Source organism: Sparus aurata, chromosome 15, assembly GCF_900880675.1.
Source record: "Sparus aurata chromosome 15, fSpaAur1.1, whole genome shotgun sequence".
Lineage (NCBI taxonomy): Eukaryota > Metazoa > Chordata > Actinopteri > Spariformes > Sparidae > Sparus > Sparus aurata.
This window is the reverse complement of record NC_044201.1, coordinates 13,195,141-13,209,420: the sequence shown is the minus strand read 5'-3', so window position 1 is coordinate 13,209,420 and position 14,280 is coordinate 13,195,141. Positions and strand designations below refer to the sequence as shown.

General features: G+C 40.0%; 1 protein-coding gene across 2 annotated transcripts in view; it reads left to right on the top strand.

The window, feature by feature from the left end:
• LOC115596615 (striatin) overlaps positions 1-13,974 on the top strand; it is a 35,836-nt gene extending 21,862 nt beyond the window's left edge. Inside the window, exons 5-17 of one of the 2 annotated variants that reach the window (XM_030441844.1) lie at positions 184-354; positions 1,318-1,453; positions 1,540-1,705; positions 2,493-2,603; positions 4,257-4,400; positions 4,519-4,655; positions 9,059-9,234; positions 9,786-9,833; positions 9,924-10,045; positions 10,128-10,295; positions 10,393-10,533; positions 11,826-12,014; positions 12,386-13,974. In XM_030441844.1, the coding sequence (XP_030297704.1) occupies positions 184-354; positions 1,318-1,453; positions 1,540-1,705; positions 2,493-2,603; positions 4,257-4,400; positions 4,519-4,655; positions 9,059-9,234; positions 9,786-9,833; positions 9,924-10,045; positions 10,128-10,295; positions 10,393-10,533; positions 11,826-12,014; positions 12,386-12,555 (1,879 nt within the window). In that variant the 3' untranslated portion in view covers positions 12,556-13,974. The remainder of the gene's footprint in view (positions 1-183; positions 355-1,317; positions 1,454-1,539; positions 1,706-2,492; positions 2,604-4,256; positions 4,401-4,518; positions 4,656-9,058; positions 9,235-9,785; positions 9,834-9,923; positions 10,046-10,127; positions 10,296-10,392; positions 10,534-11,825; positions 12,015-12,385) is intronic. The other variant, XM_030441845.1, reaches the window with a different exon arrangement.
• Positions 13,975-14,280: the final 306 nt, after the last annotated feature.

Sequence of the window (14,280 nt, the reverse complement as noted above, 5' to 3'; positions counted from 1 at the left end):
AACTTGAGCACTATTTTTGAGCACTGTACGGATTTCCTAGCCTGAGTGCACCCTTAATGTTCCTTTGCAGCACGAAAGACTCATTATTACATATGTTTGTTTTCTTTTCACAGTAAACTGCATTTTTTTTAAATTGGATTAGACCAAACGCAACCAGGTCTAAGTTTGTTTATCGTGTTCCAGGTACCTGCAGGAGGTGGGCTATACAGACACCATCCTGGATGTAAAGTCCCAGCGGGTCAGAGCACTGCTAGGACTAGCCGGGGACGGTGCCGGGAGGACGGGTGAACGGACTAGTGCTGAGCCTTTGGTCAATGGGACTGACACGTCGGCAAAGGGCATGGGCACCAGAGGGTAAGTCGTCTCCTCCAAAGCAACAAATCGATAATAAAATCAAAAATTCAGTGCATGTAACACTGCTTACAATTTTCTTGACAAAAACTGAACAGTATCAAATTTGTGCTGTGAATGTTGATATGATCTATGATAACAATTCAAATTGAAAAATGTTGTAATCTAGTGTCATCTTTCTGTGCTGCTTTCATGTTAAAATTAAAATTTAACAAACTGATAAAGTTTTGGCATTGTGGCCAGGGCAAAGAGAACAACATGAAACACGGATTAGGCAAAGTGAAATTGAGGTAAATATGACTTTTTGGATGAAGCAAGATGCAAGCTATCCCGTGGCTTCTGCATCATTTAATGTCATATTCAGACAAGAGGATCGTAGCAACATTCACATGATGGGATGTAAATTTCTGTCATAGTCACAGTGTAGTTATTAACAGCCATTAGTGGGCATGTCTGACAGTTAACTCCACCTTTTCTGACTGACAACCAAAGGTTTCACTGAGCTTTTTTCATGATTGTGAACTTTTTTATTGGATGAATGGAAATTGCACAGTTAAAAGTGGCCTTGAAGGGCAACCCGGCAACATTTCTTACGTGTTTGTTGCACTAACTGGCCTTTTCCTCAGACTGCAGTCTGATCAATATATAAGATTGTGGAAAAAAATTACTATATACTCTATAGAATGTAGGACATGTGTGTTTAATTGAAAAATCCTGCTTTTGTGCACCAATACAAAGAAAATACCAATAACAAGGAAGTTTAAAAAGACAGATTGAAGAAGTGTAGATACAATATTAAACTGGTTTTTGTTTTATTTTGTAATTGATGCTGTAACATGATATACTGACATCATAAAGGAATTAAGAAACCCACACACAACTTGTGAACTGTGATAGCAGTTACACATTGTCTGTGATGGCAGAAACACATTGTTCGTGTATTAATGCATCATTGTTCCTCAACAGGAAAGCTGAGCTCTCTGAAAGTAGCGCAGTACTTGAGGCTTTCAAGTTCATTGAGAATGCCGCCGCTGAGTTCAGTGATGAAGATGAGGAAGAGGACAGCGAGGGAAGGGACAGGACTAATGTGGAATCCAGGACGGTAAGAAACACTCATCTTCTGCACTCACAATACGATAATAGAAGTCTCTGTACTACTAAGAACTGCCCTCAATATTCTTCCCTTAGATCCTAAGGAAGAAGCCCTCATCGTCGACGACGTTGCCCGCCAGTATGGACACCAGTGAGGACCCTGACACAGAGGAGGCACTGAAGGGATTTGACTTCTTGTCCAGCCCTGATGAGATGGACACCACGCCGGAGTCCAGAGGCAACGGGGATGGCACAGATTGGGGTGAGTCATGGATTTCAAATCAAAAAGTTGTATTTTCTCTTGCACAATGATGAAGTTGTTTCATGAATCTACAACTGCAACATGCAAGTTACAGAGGCACAGAGAATATGGCTAATTATTTTATGCTCTAATCTTATGATTTGTTTTTATGTGACTTCTAATAGTTTGCGGACTGTTCATGGAATACTTGTCATTCATATATCATGCTGTGGTCATTAATCATGATGTTTGGAGTTTGTCTGTTTAACCAATAGCTGTGTTATCTTTTCCACTGTGTGTTCCCATAGCCAGTCTGTGACCACAATGTGTCTTCCACTCCTGTGTGTCGTCAAATCAGCCCGATTCCCTTTGAGTCTCATCATTCTTTAGAGTAAATCCAGAAAAAATGGGCTTGATGTCATGCTGAGGTGTTTCTTTGTATTTGAGCGTGGGTGTGATTCATACAATAATTTCATTATCACAGTGAGGATTTTACGAGTAGACTTGTCATGATTCAAGAATCCAAATGTTCAAATGAAAGAATATCCCACATGGCGTTAACATCCCTCCCACTACTCTCACATCTTCCAAAAGAAAATTAATAAGATTAAACGGGATGGCTGTTAATGCTGCTCCCAGTTATAGTGAGTGTAATTTCACTGAGGTGAGAAAAAAAGATCTCAGGCCCTACAGGCCCACTGCTCTCCTGGACAATCGAGAAATCTCCAGAAGAGTCCGAGAGAGGTCTCAGCACCTCCAGGGCAGTTTCTCAACAGCCTCTCGGTCTGGTTTTGTTCCCCCTGTGTAGAGAAGGACGAGCAAGGTCCCATTTCTGAGGCCTGGGACGTGGACCCGGGCCTGATAACCAAACTCAAGGAGCAGTACAAAAAGGAGCGCAAGGGGAAAAAGGGGGTGAAGAGTAAGTCCTGTCAGGCGTTGCTGCCTCCCTCCTACTCCTCTCTCTGTAGAGCCTGACTTCCAAAAAAGAGCCTTGAATCAATAAACAGAACATCTTTGCTGTTTTTTCTCATCTCCTTCTTCAGCTGCTCCTCTTTATGCCTTCTACTTGCTCTGTCCCTTTGTCTGCCATTTCATACCAAATGTCTCAAATCTGTCACTTTTATTGTCCTACCCAAACAAACTGTAGTGCTTGATGCATGTCTTTTTCTGTCCTGTTTAAATGTTTTAATTTATATTCACACCATTATCTCATCCAGCCTGTCAGATATCAGATTAATAAGACAGTTGGACATAATGATGCGTCTGTCTGTGTCCCGTCTGGGTCTCCACAGTCGTCTGTTTCAGTCAAAACAACATAATTATCACCGTCTTCATCCTCATCTGTCAGCCATGTTGATACTACAGTGATAAGTAATTTTGCTGCTTTTGTAAATTGATGGCAATTAAAAGCTTTTTCAGTGACTCGGTGAAGTGACTCAGCTGAATAGTACTGCTCTCAGAATAACAGCCCACTTTGGATGTAACCTCATTGAGCAGCCGAGAGCTCTTAGATTTTTACATGTACGATGCCAAAGCTCCGCGTATCTGCTGCCTTTTTTTTTTTTTTAAACTAAAGCGTTCGTCTCACTTTCTTCCTCGTTTGATTGCATCACTTTTCACACTTGGCTTTCTATTTTTGTTCATCGCACTGTGTCGGTGAGTTATCACTCATGTGGGTGTGTGGAGAAGATCAGCAGGAGATCTGTTTGGGATTTCTTTCTTTAAGGGATTCTTTTTCCCTTGTAGTTGTACCATTGCTATACTTCCTTTCATTGTACCAGGGTTATAAATTTATGCTAGGGGCCCACATGTATTCAAATGATTGTAATTTAAAAGAACAAACCTCCATAATTGGCTCCCCAAAGGATTCTGTGTGAGACCTCTCAAAATACTGCTGTATCTGGAGCTGCAATGATAAGTTGATAAATTGAATAGTCAGTCAAAAGGAAATTGGTCACCAACTTCGTTGATAATTTGAATAATGATTTCAATCATATGTCAAGCAAAAATGTCAATATTTTCTGGTTCCAGCTTATTAAATGTAAGAATGTGTTGTTTATGATCGTAAAAGAAGAGTCTTTGGGTTTTTGACTGTTGGTTGGACAAAATAAGCAATTTAAAGTCATCATTTCGCATTCTAGGAAATTCTGATGACTTCACTTTTTTGACAGTTTATGGACTAATGACTAAATACAAAAGAATCGTCAGGTAAATGAATAGTGAAAATGATGGTTAGTTACAGCCCTCGCTGTATGTTACATTACTCTCTTCACACAGCCTACACCAAGATGAACGTGCCTCAACTCTTTTTCCACTTTTCTAATTTTTCTAACAAACACTCTGGTGCTGACTTTCCTTCATTTTCTTCACTCTTCTTTTGCACACTATATTAATTTTTGTTCTTCCCTTTCAGTGCTGCTGTCCTTCCATATTCATTTTTTGTTCTCTTTTTAACATTTTGTTTTTTAAATGAAAAGATTTATTGCTATCTTACTTTTTGCCTCTTTTTTCCTTCCGTTCTCCATCACGGTTTGTCTGTTTGCTAAAACCTCTGACCTGCATCATTAAACAGGGCCAAACCGGTCCAAGCTGCAGGACATGCTGGCCAACCTGAGAGATGCAGAGGACTTGTCTCACATGCAGCCTCCATCCACACCCCAGTCCCGACCCAACGCGGTCCGGTTCAACGAGCATGATGGGAACCGACCAGATGAAGGTGCGCGAACAAAAATACCAGTAGATTTTAGCAATTAACTTTTTTTTAGAATGACTTAAATTTGTTTTATCTTTTTGTGAACGGTGGTTGTGTATCTATATTTTTCTTCTGTCCACAGTTGAGGCGCTGACATTCCCGCCCACCTCAGGGAAGTCATTCATTATGGGCACAGACGAGGCCATGGAGAGCGAGTTGGGCCTGGGGGAGCTCGCTGGACTCACCGTGGCCAATGAGGCCGACAGTCTGGCGTATGATGTAAGTATGAAGGGGCAGAAGGGAATTTAAGAGAGTGGGATTGTTTCACTGGAGAAAAACTATTTCTGTTCATGTTGTTATTTGAGCCTTATGAAATGGAGCCATCCCAGCCTCTTCCTCAGCAGCAAATCGAGAGAGTCGTATCACATGCTGAAAACGTACCATTTGTTTCTCAAACGGTTATTTTTATAGACTGTCAGGTAAGCTGCTTTGAAAGTGTAGTAATGAAAGATATAGGTTGTAGCATGCTGTTTAAAGCTAGGCTGATTGTAGTGTGTTGGTTTCTGGTAGGTGTACAAAAAAGTGGTTAGAGGATGGTTATTTATAAAACAGGGTTAGGGTTAGAAAAAATGAGAGAGGACTCATGCACAATTTGATTCAATTATTATTCACCTGTCAACGATTCGAATGCATATTGATTCAATGTGTGGCACCTGATTTTCTAAATAACTGACAGCTGGTTTTTCATCATTTCTATTCCACTTTTATTTAGAAACACATTTGAAACATCAGACTCCAACATTCTACAATATAAAAAGTTGCATCTTTTCAATACCAGCATCTGTGTGACCCACCTCAGTACATAAACAGAAGATAAATACATCTGCAGTTAAATGCATGTTTGCTGTAATCTACAAAGGTTTAGGATTTTCACAATGCAGCTCCCTGCTGTGAGAGAGATTTTACACACAGCATGGGTCTCCTCAGATGGTGCTTTCCAGCAGTTTCATAAAATCAGAAATATGCTCAGATGTCTGCTTTTAAAATGCTACTTCTTTTTTTTTTAGAACTTAATTTTTATTTATTTTGACAACACGACATATTCATTCCCCTGTTATGTACATTTTTAAAGCAGCGCAACAAAACATCATATAAAACATAAAATCAATTACACAGATCCAAAGTAAGAGAAAGAGGCAAAAAAAAAAAAAAAAAAAAGGGTAAAGGAAGATAAATTATGGAATATAATACAAAGAATGGCAATATTGTTAAAGGAATTCATTAATAAAATAAATAAAGAAATAAATAAATGAGAGGGAAAGGGATCCACTCTAGGTATCAAATTACATGATGCGATGGTGATGTGTGATGTGTGTACTTGATCAAGAGTCTAATGCTACAAACTTATTGTATAAGCAGAGCTATGACAGGTTTCCATCGTTTAATAAAAATAGGTTTTTGAAGTCTTAATGAATATGTAATTTGCTCCATCTGGTAAATGTCCCATATTTTCTGGATCCATACATTGTAAGTAGGAGGATCTGGCTTTAGCCACCTGATGGTTATACATTTTAATGCTGCTGTGAGCAAAATGTTTAAGAGATATTTCACATCCCTACCTTCTATACCCTCAGGAATTGCTCCCAATAATGTTATTATAGGGGTGTGTGGAATATCCCGTTTGAAAACCTCTCTGAGAGCATCAAAAACATCCTTCCAGAATAGGCTCAATTTGGGACACAGCCAGAATATATGGGTGTGATTAGCATTCTCAGTGCCGCAGTTCCTCCAACATGAGCTACCAAGTGCTGGTCCCATCTTAGATGTTATTGCTGGTGTTCTGAAGAACCTGGTAACTACTTTCCACTTAAATTCCTTCCATGTGTTCGAGTTTGTGGCAAGGTGTGCTTCAGTACATATCTCCTTCCAAGTGTCGAGTGATATGTTTTTGTTCATCTCCGCCTCCCACCTCAATCTTATGTGTTCAGAGTTATGCACATTTGTTGATAAGAATATATTATATAATTTACTAATTATTTTCTTATCTCCATGACTTGTTTGTGAAATGAGAAACTTTTCTATAGGGGTAGATCTTTTAAGTTTTCCCCAATCTTTGTGTGTCATTAGAAAAGATCTCAACTGCAGATATCTGAAGAAGTCTGTCCTAGGGAGATCAAATTCATTTTTCAACTGTGCGAAGGTTTTTAAATTGTCATCCTTGACTAGCTGGTGCAGATAGTTTAGGCCATGGTCTGACCACTTCCTAAAACCAGAATCTAAATTATTAGGAGTGAAGGTCTTCATAAGTCCAATATTTGTTAATGATGAGAGTACCTTTGGCAACCCGAAAGCTGACCGTATTTTATTCCAGATTTTTAAAGTGGTTTTGGTCCAGTCCGCCATTTCTTTTGTAGGAGTGTCTAAAAAAGCCAAGTTTTCCAGAGACTCTGGGCACATACTTTTCTCGATATTAAGCCATCGTGTAAAGGTATCATTCTGAATCCATACTATAAGTGGCTTCATCTGTGCAGCCCAAAAATAATATCTTAAGTTTGGAAGTTTGAGACCTCCATCTGATTTTGGTGACTGTAGAGTTTTAAGTCTAATTCTGGGGCGTTTTTTTTGCCATATAAATTTTGATATCATTTTGTCAAGGTCATCAAGGGTTCTTTTAGGAATTTCCACTGGTAGCATCTGAAATAAATACAATAGTCTAGGCAAGACGTTCATACGGATACTTTCCACACGCCCCAGTGGGGAGAGCGGAAGTGAGGACCATCGTTCTAAGTCGTTGCTAATGTGCCGAATTATTTTATTGTAGTTTACATCATACAAATTGTGTAGGGATTGGGGTATATGAATACCAAGGTATTTAATGCCTTCTCTAGGCCACTTAAATCCACTTTGTAACTTAACATTTTCTGAAACCAAACTGTTCACATCCATAGCCTCTGTTTTGTCTACATTAACTTTATATCCAGAGTAATACCCATACCTAGAGATGAGCTCCTTAAGATATGGTATAGTGGATATGGGTTCTCTTAAATACAGCAAGACATCATCTGCATAGAGTGATATTTTGTGTTCTTCTCTATTTATTATAATCCCTTTTATGTTATTATCATCTCTAATGAGCTGGGCTAGTGGCTCAATGCTAATAGCAAATAGCAATGGCGATAAAGGGCAGCCTTGTCTGCATCCTTGTTGTAGTGTGAATCTCTCTGATCTGTATCCATTAACCCTAACAGCCGCTTGTGGGGAAGAATAAAGTGTTTGTATCCAATCTATAAAATTGGGGCCGAATTTGAATCGTTTTAATGTTTGAAGTAGATATCGCCAAGACACACGATCAAATGCCTTTTGTGCATCTAAGGATATGATCACTGACTCTAATTTCTTATTTTTCTGATGGGAAATGATGTTTAGTAAACGTCTTATGTTATCGCCATAATATCTTCCGGAGATGAACCCCGTTTGATCAGGGTGTATGATTTGAGTAATTATCTTGTTAACCCGTCTGGCTAAGATTGCTGTTAATATACGCACATCTGCATTCAGCAGAGATATTGGCCTATAAGACTGACAATCGGTGGGGTCTTTACCCTCTTTATGAATTACGACTATGGTTGCCTCATTCCAAGATGGTGCCATAGTTTTGGACTCTAGGGCATGACTATATGCTTTTAATAACAGGGGTGCCAGCAGGTCTTTAAAGGTTTTATAAAATTCATTGACAAATCCGTCCGGACCTGGACTTTTGCTATTCTTAAGTGTCGAAATCACCTGTTTTATCTCCAATTCCTGTATTGGCTGATCTAGTTCCTCAGCTGTTGAGTTTGTTAATTCAGTTAATTTTATATGTTTTAGGTACTCCGATAGTTTTGCATCGTCATCGCATGTATCTGTATTCTTATATAATGATTTGTAGAATTCTGCAAATGCCCCTGCTATTTCGTTCGGTTTTGTGGCCATATTTGCTTGTGATTTTATTCTATGTACGACATTTGAAGATTGCTGCTTTCTTAAAAAATGCTACTTCTATTATTGATATCTGCCTCCTTCCACTATACCTCCCTAGGCTACTACTTATCCCACTATTGAATGCATGAGAGCAACTTTGCAACATAACTTCAGCTTAACAGTGAAAATAAGCATCAAACACATATGGCACCAGTTTCCAGCAGCATGTCAGGGCCACTGACAACCTCATACACATAATGATTTACCATACATAGCTCATTTTGCACTGAAGAAAGTCCAACATGGACTGAAATGTTTTCACTTTTGCACATTCTCTCTCCGCCTGTACAGCCCTCAAATGGTTCAAATAGAAAGATTTAAAATCCAGGATGTAGTCCGGCCCTTTTGTTTTTGGTTCACTTTTGATTGCATGTGAGTCCAAACTTGCTGCACTGTAACCTTTTCCCTGACAACTACAACAGAAGAAGAAACCATCTGGTTTAAAGGCACAGCTCAACCCCTATTAAAAAAAAAAGTTCTATAAAGTAGCTGATGGCATCCCCAAATTACAGAAACATATTCCACTACTGTTTTTGGTTATTAATTTCACTTTTCACAATATTTTTTATCCATCAATATAATTTAACTGCAGCTGACCTTTTGGAGTACATAATAAACATGTTATGTGTATGTTGGGTACTGATTAGATGTTCTTTCCTCAGATTGGCAACAATAAGGATGCCATGAGAAAAACATGGAACCCCAAATTTACTCTGCGGAGCCATTTTGATGGGATACGAGCTCTGGCTTTTCACCCTGTCGAGCCCGTCCTTGTCACTGCTTCAGAGGACCACACCCTTAAGATGTGGAACCTGCAAAAGACTGCTCCTGCCAAAAAGTAAGTACAGCACACCCACACACAAGTCAAAACCTCTAAAACACTATTCCAGTACAGCCTGTACCAAATTACCATCGATTCCTATGTTTCTGAGCCAAAATGAGCAGCTTTAAATATGCTGGTGTATTGATTGGCTGTTAGAGACACCAATACTCAGACAGCAGTGTGTTTGCTTCAGCCACTTTTGACCTGATGCAGCAGACTGAGCGTCATCAGAAAGAAAAGCTCTGTTGTTGATTAGTCCCATAAGGAGGACGCTGAACTGTCACACGATTCAGCTACAGGAAACTGTCCCCATGTGACAATGAACTGACAACACTCGTCACAGCTCTGCGGCCCACACACAGTCTGTAGTAATGTGATGTTGTTATTTTTAGAGGCTGAAGTCATTTCAGAGTTGAGGGTATAACTAATGGATCGCTGGTATCGCAGCAAATTGTAAATACATTTATAGCTTTGTACAATTCAAAGCCCATCATTATCAACACATTGAGTTAGCACTACTGTTTGATATTGTATGTAACAGTACTGATTACGTTGTTTGTCCACAGGAGCGCTGCTTTAGATGTGGAACCGATCTACACTTTCAGGGCTCACAGGTAAAAACAAAGTACATGAAGAAAAAGTGTTTTAGTTTTAATGTTAAATCGACTAGTAGTTTTAATAATTCATCACTGTTTGATCCACAGGGGGGCTGTACTGAGCGTGGTAATGAGCAGCACAGGGGAGCAGTGTTTCAGTGGAGGGGTTGACGGGACTATCCAGTGCTGGAACACCCCCAACCCCAACATAGACCCCTACGACTCCTACGGTAACAGCATCATGCGTTTTGCTAGAGTTTTTAGATTTTCAGACTGAGTCATGGTACTTGACTTGTGTTTTTTGTGTTGCAGACCCATCGATGCTGCGCGGAGCAATGTGCGGACACACCGACTCAGTTTGGGGTTTGGTGTACAGCAGTGCTCACCAGCGCCTCCTCTCCTGCTCCGCAGACGGCACCGTGAGACTGTGGGACGCCAACACCACCTCACCCGCACTCGCTGTATTCAATGAAGACAAAAGTACTGACTTGAAAATCGTATCATGGCCTTTTCTCTAAGTAGTGCTGGAATTATATAGTTATTTTAACATACATGTATCTATCTTTCTTTGTACAAGAGCTAGGAGTTCCCTCCTCAGTAGACCTGGTGTGCAGTGAACCGGCACACCTCGTTACATCCTTTACAAACGGGCAGATTGGCCTCTTCAACATGGAGACCCGCCAGCTGGTCCTCAGCCTGGAGTCCAATTTGGAGCCAGGTAAGAACTGAAAAGAAGAATTTATTCTTCTCCATCCAGAGCTAATATGAAATGGGTAAGGGAGAAAGTAGTTTGCATGTATTTCAATTACCAAATAGCTAATCGAGTAGAATGGTTGCTAAGCCAATATGCCCAGAATCTGAGGAACCTTTCATGTTACCAAAAGATATAACTGAAGCGTCACAAGCTTATTTTAGAGATTTACATCACTCAGACTTCTTTTCAAAAGTAAATTTGCCATCACTGACAGAGGAAAAGACACTCAGTTAGACAAAACCAATAACAGCAGGAAATTTAAAAAACTATGAACTCTTTGAGAGATGGTAAGTCATCTGAAAAGGACAGATTGGCTGGAGAATTGTACGTACGTTTGTATGTTTTTGCAGATCAAATTACTCCAATATTGGTGTAATCTAGATCGTAGGGATAGTTGTTTTTCTCTTTCAGTTTAATCTTGTTATTGTTTTTTGGTCATTCGTGTTCCTTATCCATATGGGATTCCCTGAAATTCATACAAAAAGCCAAATCAGAGAATGAGCTTGTGTTTAATTACTAAATCAATGGATAACTCTTGATGAATTCAGTCACAATGTTGAAGTCAGGTATGTGCCTCCTGAAAATGTGGCTCTTGAGTAACATCTAGTGGCAGCAGCTGGAATGTAAACCATTAGCATACATTCTATCAACCACAATCTGCAATGTTATTCTGTTATACTACTTCTATATTGAGATTTGATCTACAAATTCCAAATTTACTGCCACATACATAATTGACACAGTACTTCATGGATAAAACTTAGTGGTACATATGATAATATTGTTGAGTATATCTGTCTCTTGTGTCTAAGCTGTCAAAATGTACGTTAAGTTCTTGTGTTGCTATCAAGTACAAACAGAGTCGGCTGAGGTGTTGCGAGATTGTTTTAAAAGTCAAAGATGACATTCTTCTCTTTTTTGCGGTTCAACATCTTCCTGAATTGTATGAAGACAAAAGGATATTTACAAACATAAGAATAAGTTAGGAAGAAAATAGGCATACACGAGTAAAAAAAATAGTTATAAACTAGTAAAGACAAAAAACATATTACAAAAATAACAAAAGGTTGGGTTGTGTTGAAATGAAACCTAATGAGCAAAAGAATTGGTGTGTCAAATTAAACATTCATAATGTCTGCACACAACATATAATAATTCCATATTATTGCAAATGATTTTAAAGTCATGTTGACTGTCCATTGGTGTAAATTCCCTCTCCTGCCATGACATATCTATTCTTGTCTGTTCTTAACCAGGCACCCCCTGTCAGATCAACAAGGTCCTCAGTCACCCGACTCTCCCCATCACCATCACTGCGCAGGAGGACCGACACATCAAGTTCTTCGACAACAACAGCGGGAAGCTGATTCACTCCATGGTGGCTCACCTGGACGCTGTCACAAGCTTAGCTGTAGATCCTAATGGACTTTATCTCATGTCAGGCAGTAAGTACTTCTCAACCACTGTCTGCCCTTTTTACATCAGCTCATTGACAGTTTGTTCGCCTCAGACCTAATCTGACCGTGACTGAGCCGGTCCAATGTGTAGTAATTATTGACTATTATTGACTAATCTACTGATTAACTGTTCATTGTAAGGAATGCTCTTTACAATTTCTTAGACCCCAAAGTAACGTCCTCAAATTCCTTTTTTTGTCCAACCAACAGTCCAAAACCCAAAGACATATGTAAATACATTTTAAAAAACTATAATAGCTTACTTTAAGCCTCAGATGTCAAAGTTTTCCCCAGACACTACAATTGTTACTAATTGTACTTTCTTTGGAAATCATAATAACTCGTCTTCTCCTCTGCAGGTCATGACTGCTCTATCCGTTTGTGGAACCTGGAGAGTAAAACCTGCATCCAAGAGTTCACGGCCCATAGAAAGAAGTTCGAGGAGTCGATCCACGATGTGGCGTTTCATCCGTCTAAATGCTACATCGCCAGCGCCGGGGCAGATGCTCTCGCCAAGGTGTTCGTATGACGCGGAGCTGCATTTCTCCCTGCAGCCCCGCTCTGTGACTCAACCTCCCATGATCGGGGACCAATAGAGACGCGGGAGGGGAAGGACCTTCAGGCACGGGTCTAGTCCCACCTCTCACAGCCCACCGGTTTTAAGTCGGACTGGTAGACTATGTAGCCGCTAGCCTGAAACGGGCCTTGACTCTCCATAGAAAGGGTCGGCAGGGAGGGCAGTCAGGAGAACTGCTCTCTAGTCCCCCATCTACCATCCAGGCAGGCCTGGGTGTGACGGGTCACAGCGCCACCCTCCCCAGACAGACTTAAACTTAACCTCCTTAGCTAGGAGGCTCAGGACAAGTGTTACAGAGTGTTTGGAGTGGAGAAATGAGGTTTCAAGCCAGTCTTCTGCCCCTGTGACTTCACGCTCATCCCAAATCCCTCTGGCCCTTGACCTTCACCTCTCAGACAAACCGGGTCCGGGCCCTTTACTCCAAGTCAGGTTTTGTGTTGTGTTGTTCCAGAACGTGGGGTACTGAAGGCTCACTGGAGCTGTCGTGGAAGCCTCTCACTTCTTCTTCTTCTTCTCTGCTTCCCAGACTGACTCTGCTTGCTGGCCTGCCTTTATTTTTCCTTTTTAAAAACACGTATTGACAAATGTGCCTTTGCTTTAAAAAGGTCTTGAAAAATGTTATTTTAACAAGCTTGTTTTGGGGAACAGGGAGGGAGGGGAGGGGCGGAGAAACTGAGCTGGTTGTCACAATGTTGTTGATTTTAACATTGGATGTAAAATTACAAATGCTTATAATAAACAAAATATATATTCAGTCTTAAAATTTACTGTGCAGCGTGAGTTTGAGTGCTCCTTTTTGATAAGTGTGGTTGGGGAATCAATTTTGTGCATTTCAGGGCTGGTAGAGTGACACAGACCATTAAATATAATGCCTGTCCGTTAGATTCAAGCTATTGTACACTTCAGAAGTAAGACTACAAGCATAAGTGTCCAAAGTAAACCATCTTGGTTATATAATTACAATTCAAACTTGGTTCTAGATGTCCATTTTAGGAATAACTAACTGATTTTGGCCAGTTTGCTCTTGTTTGAATTGAATGGCTTGTATTGTATGTAGTTTTCCCCAATTGTGTGGACATGCTCGACTGCAATGTGATGTATCATGTCCGGATATTTACAGTAGTCCAGTGTTTAGCAGTAGGACAGTTTGAAATAATGAGTTTAATCATCCAACACTGAGGGAAGAGCAGCGTCCTGCAAATTCCAGTTTACTGTAAACTGTGATCCTGGGTTTGAAAAAAAAAAAAAAAAAAAAAAGCAAATCAATCAAGATGTTGTACATTTAGAGTACAGCTTCAAATGAGCCATTTTCTCAGTCACTGGTTTGTATATGAAAGTATGTTCTAAATAAAACCTGCTGTAAAATCTTAACCTGTCTCTGATGTCGGTCTTTTGACAAACGTGAACGCTTTTTGCACTCGCACCGTGAATTCAGGGAATCGAGAGTTTTGTTCACGCTTTGGATGATTAGCAGCGTTAAAGGGTGTGCTGAATTGGCTTTTAGCAGTTCCTGCTCCACATGCAGCCATGCATGTACACACAACTATTACTGGACTACTGTGATACAGAAGAAAACTTAAAAACATGACAATTCTAAGCCAAGTTCTGTAGTTCAAAGAAGTGTCTTGTTTCCTGTGATTTTTCAAGCAGATTTATGAACAGTAATTCTCCATGGAC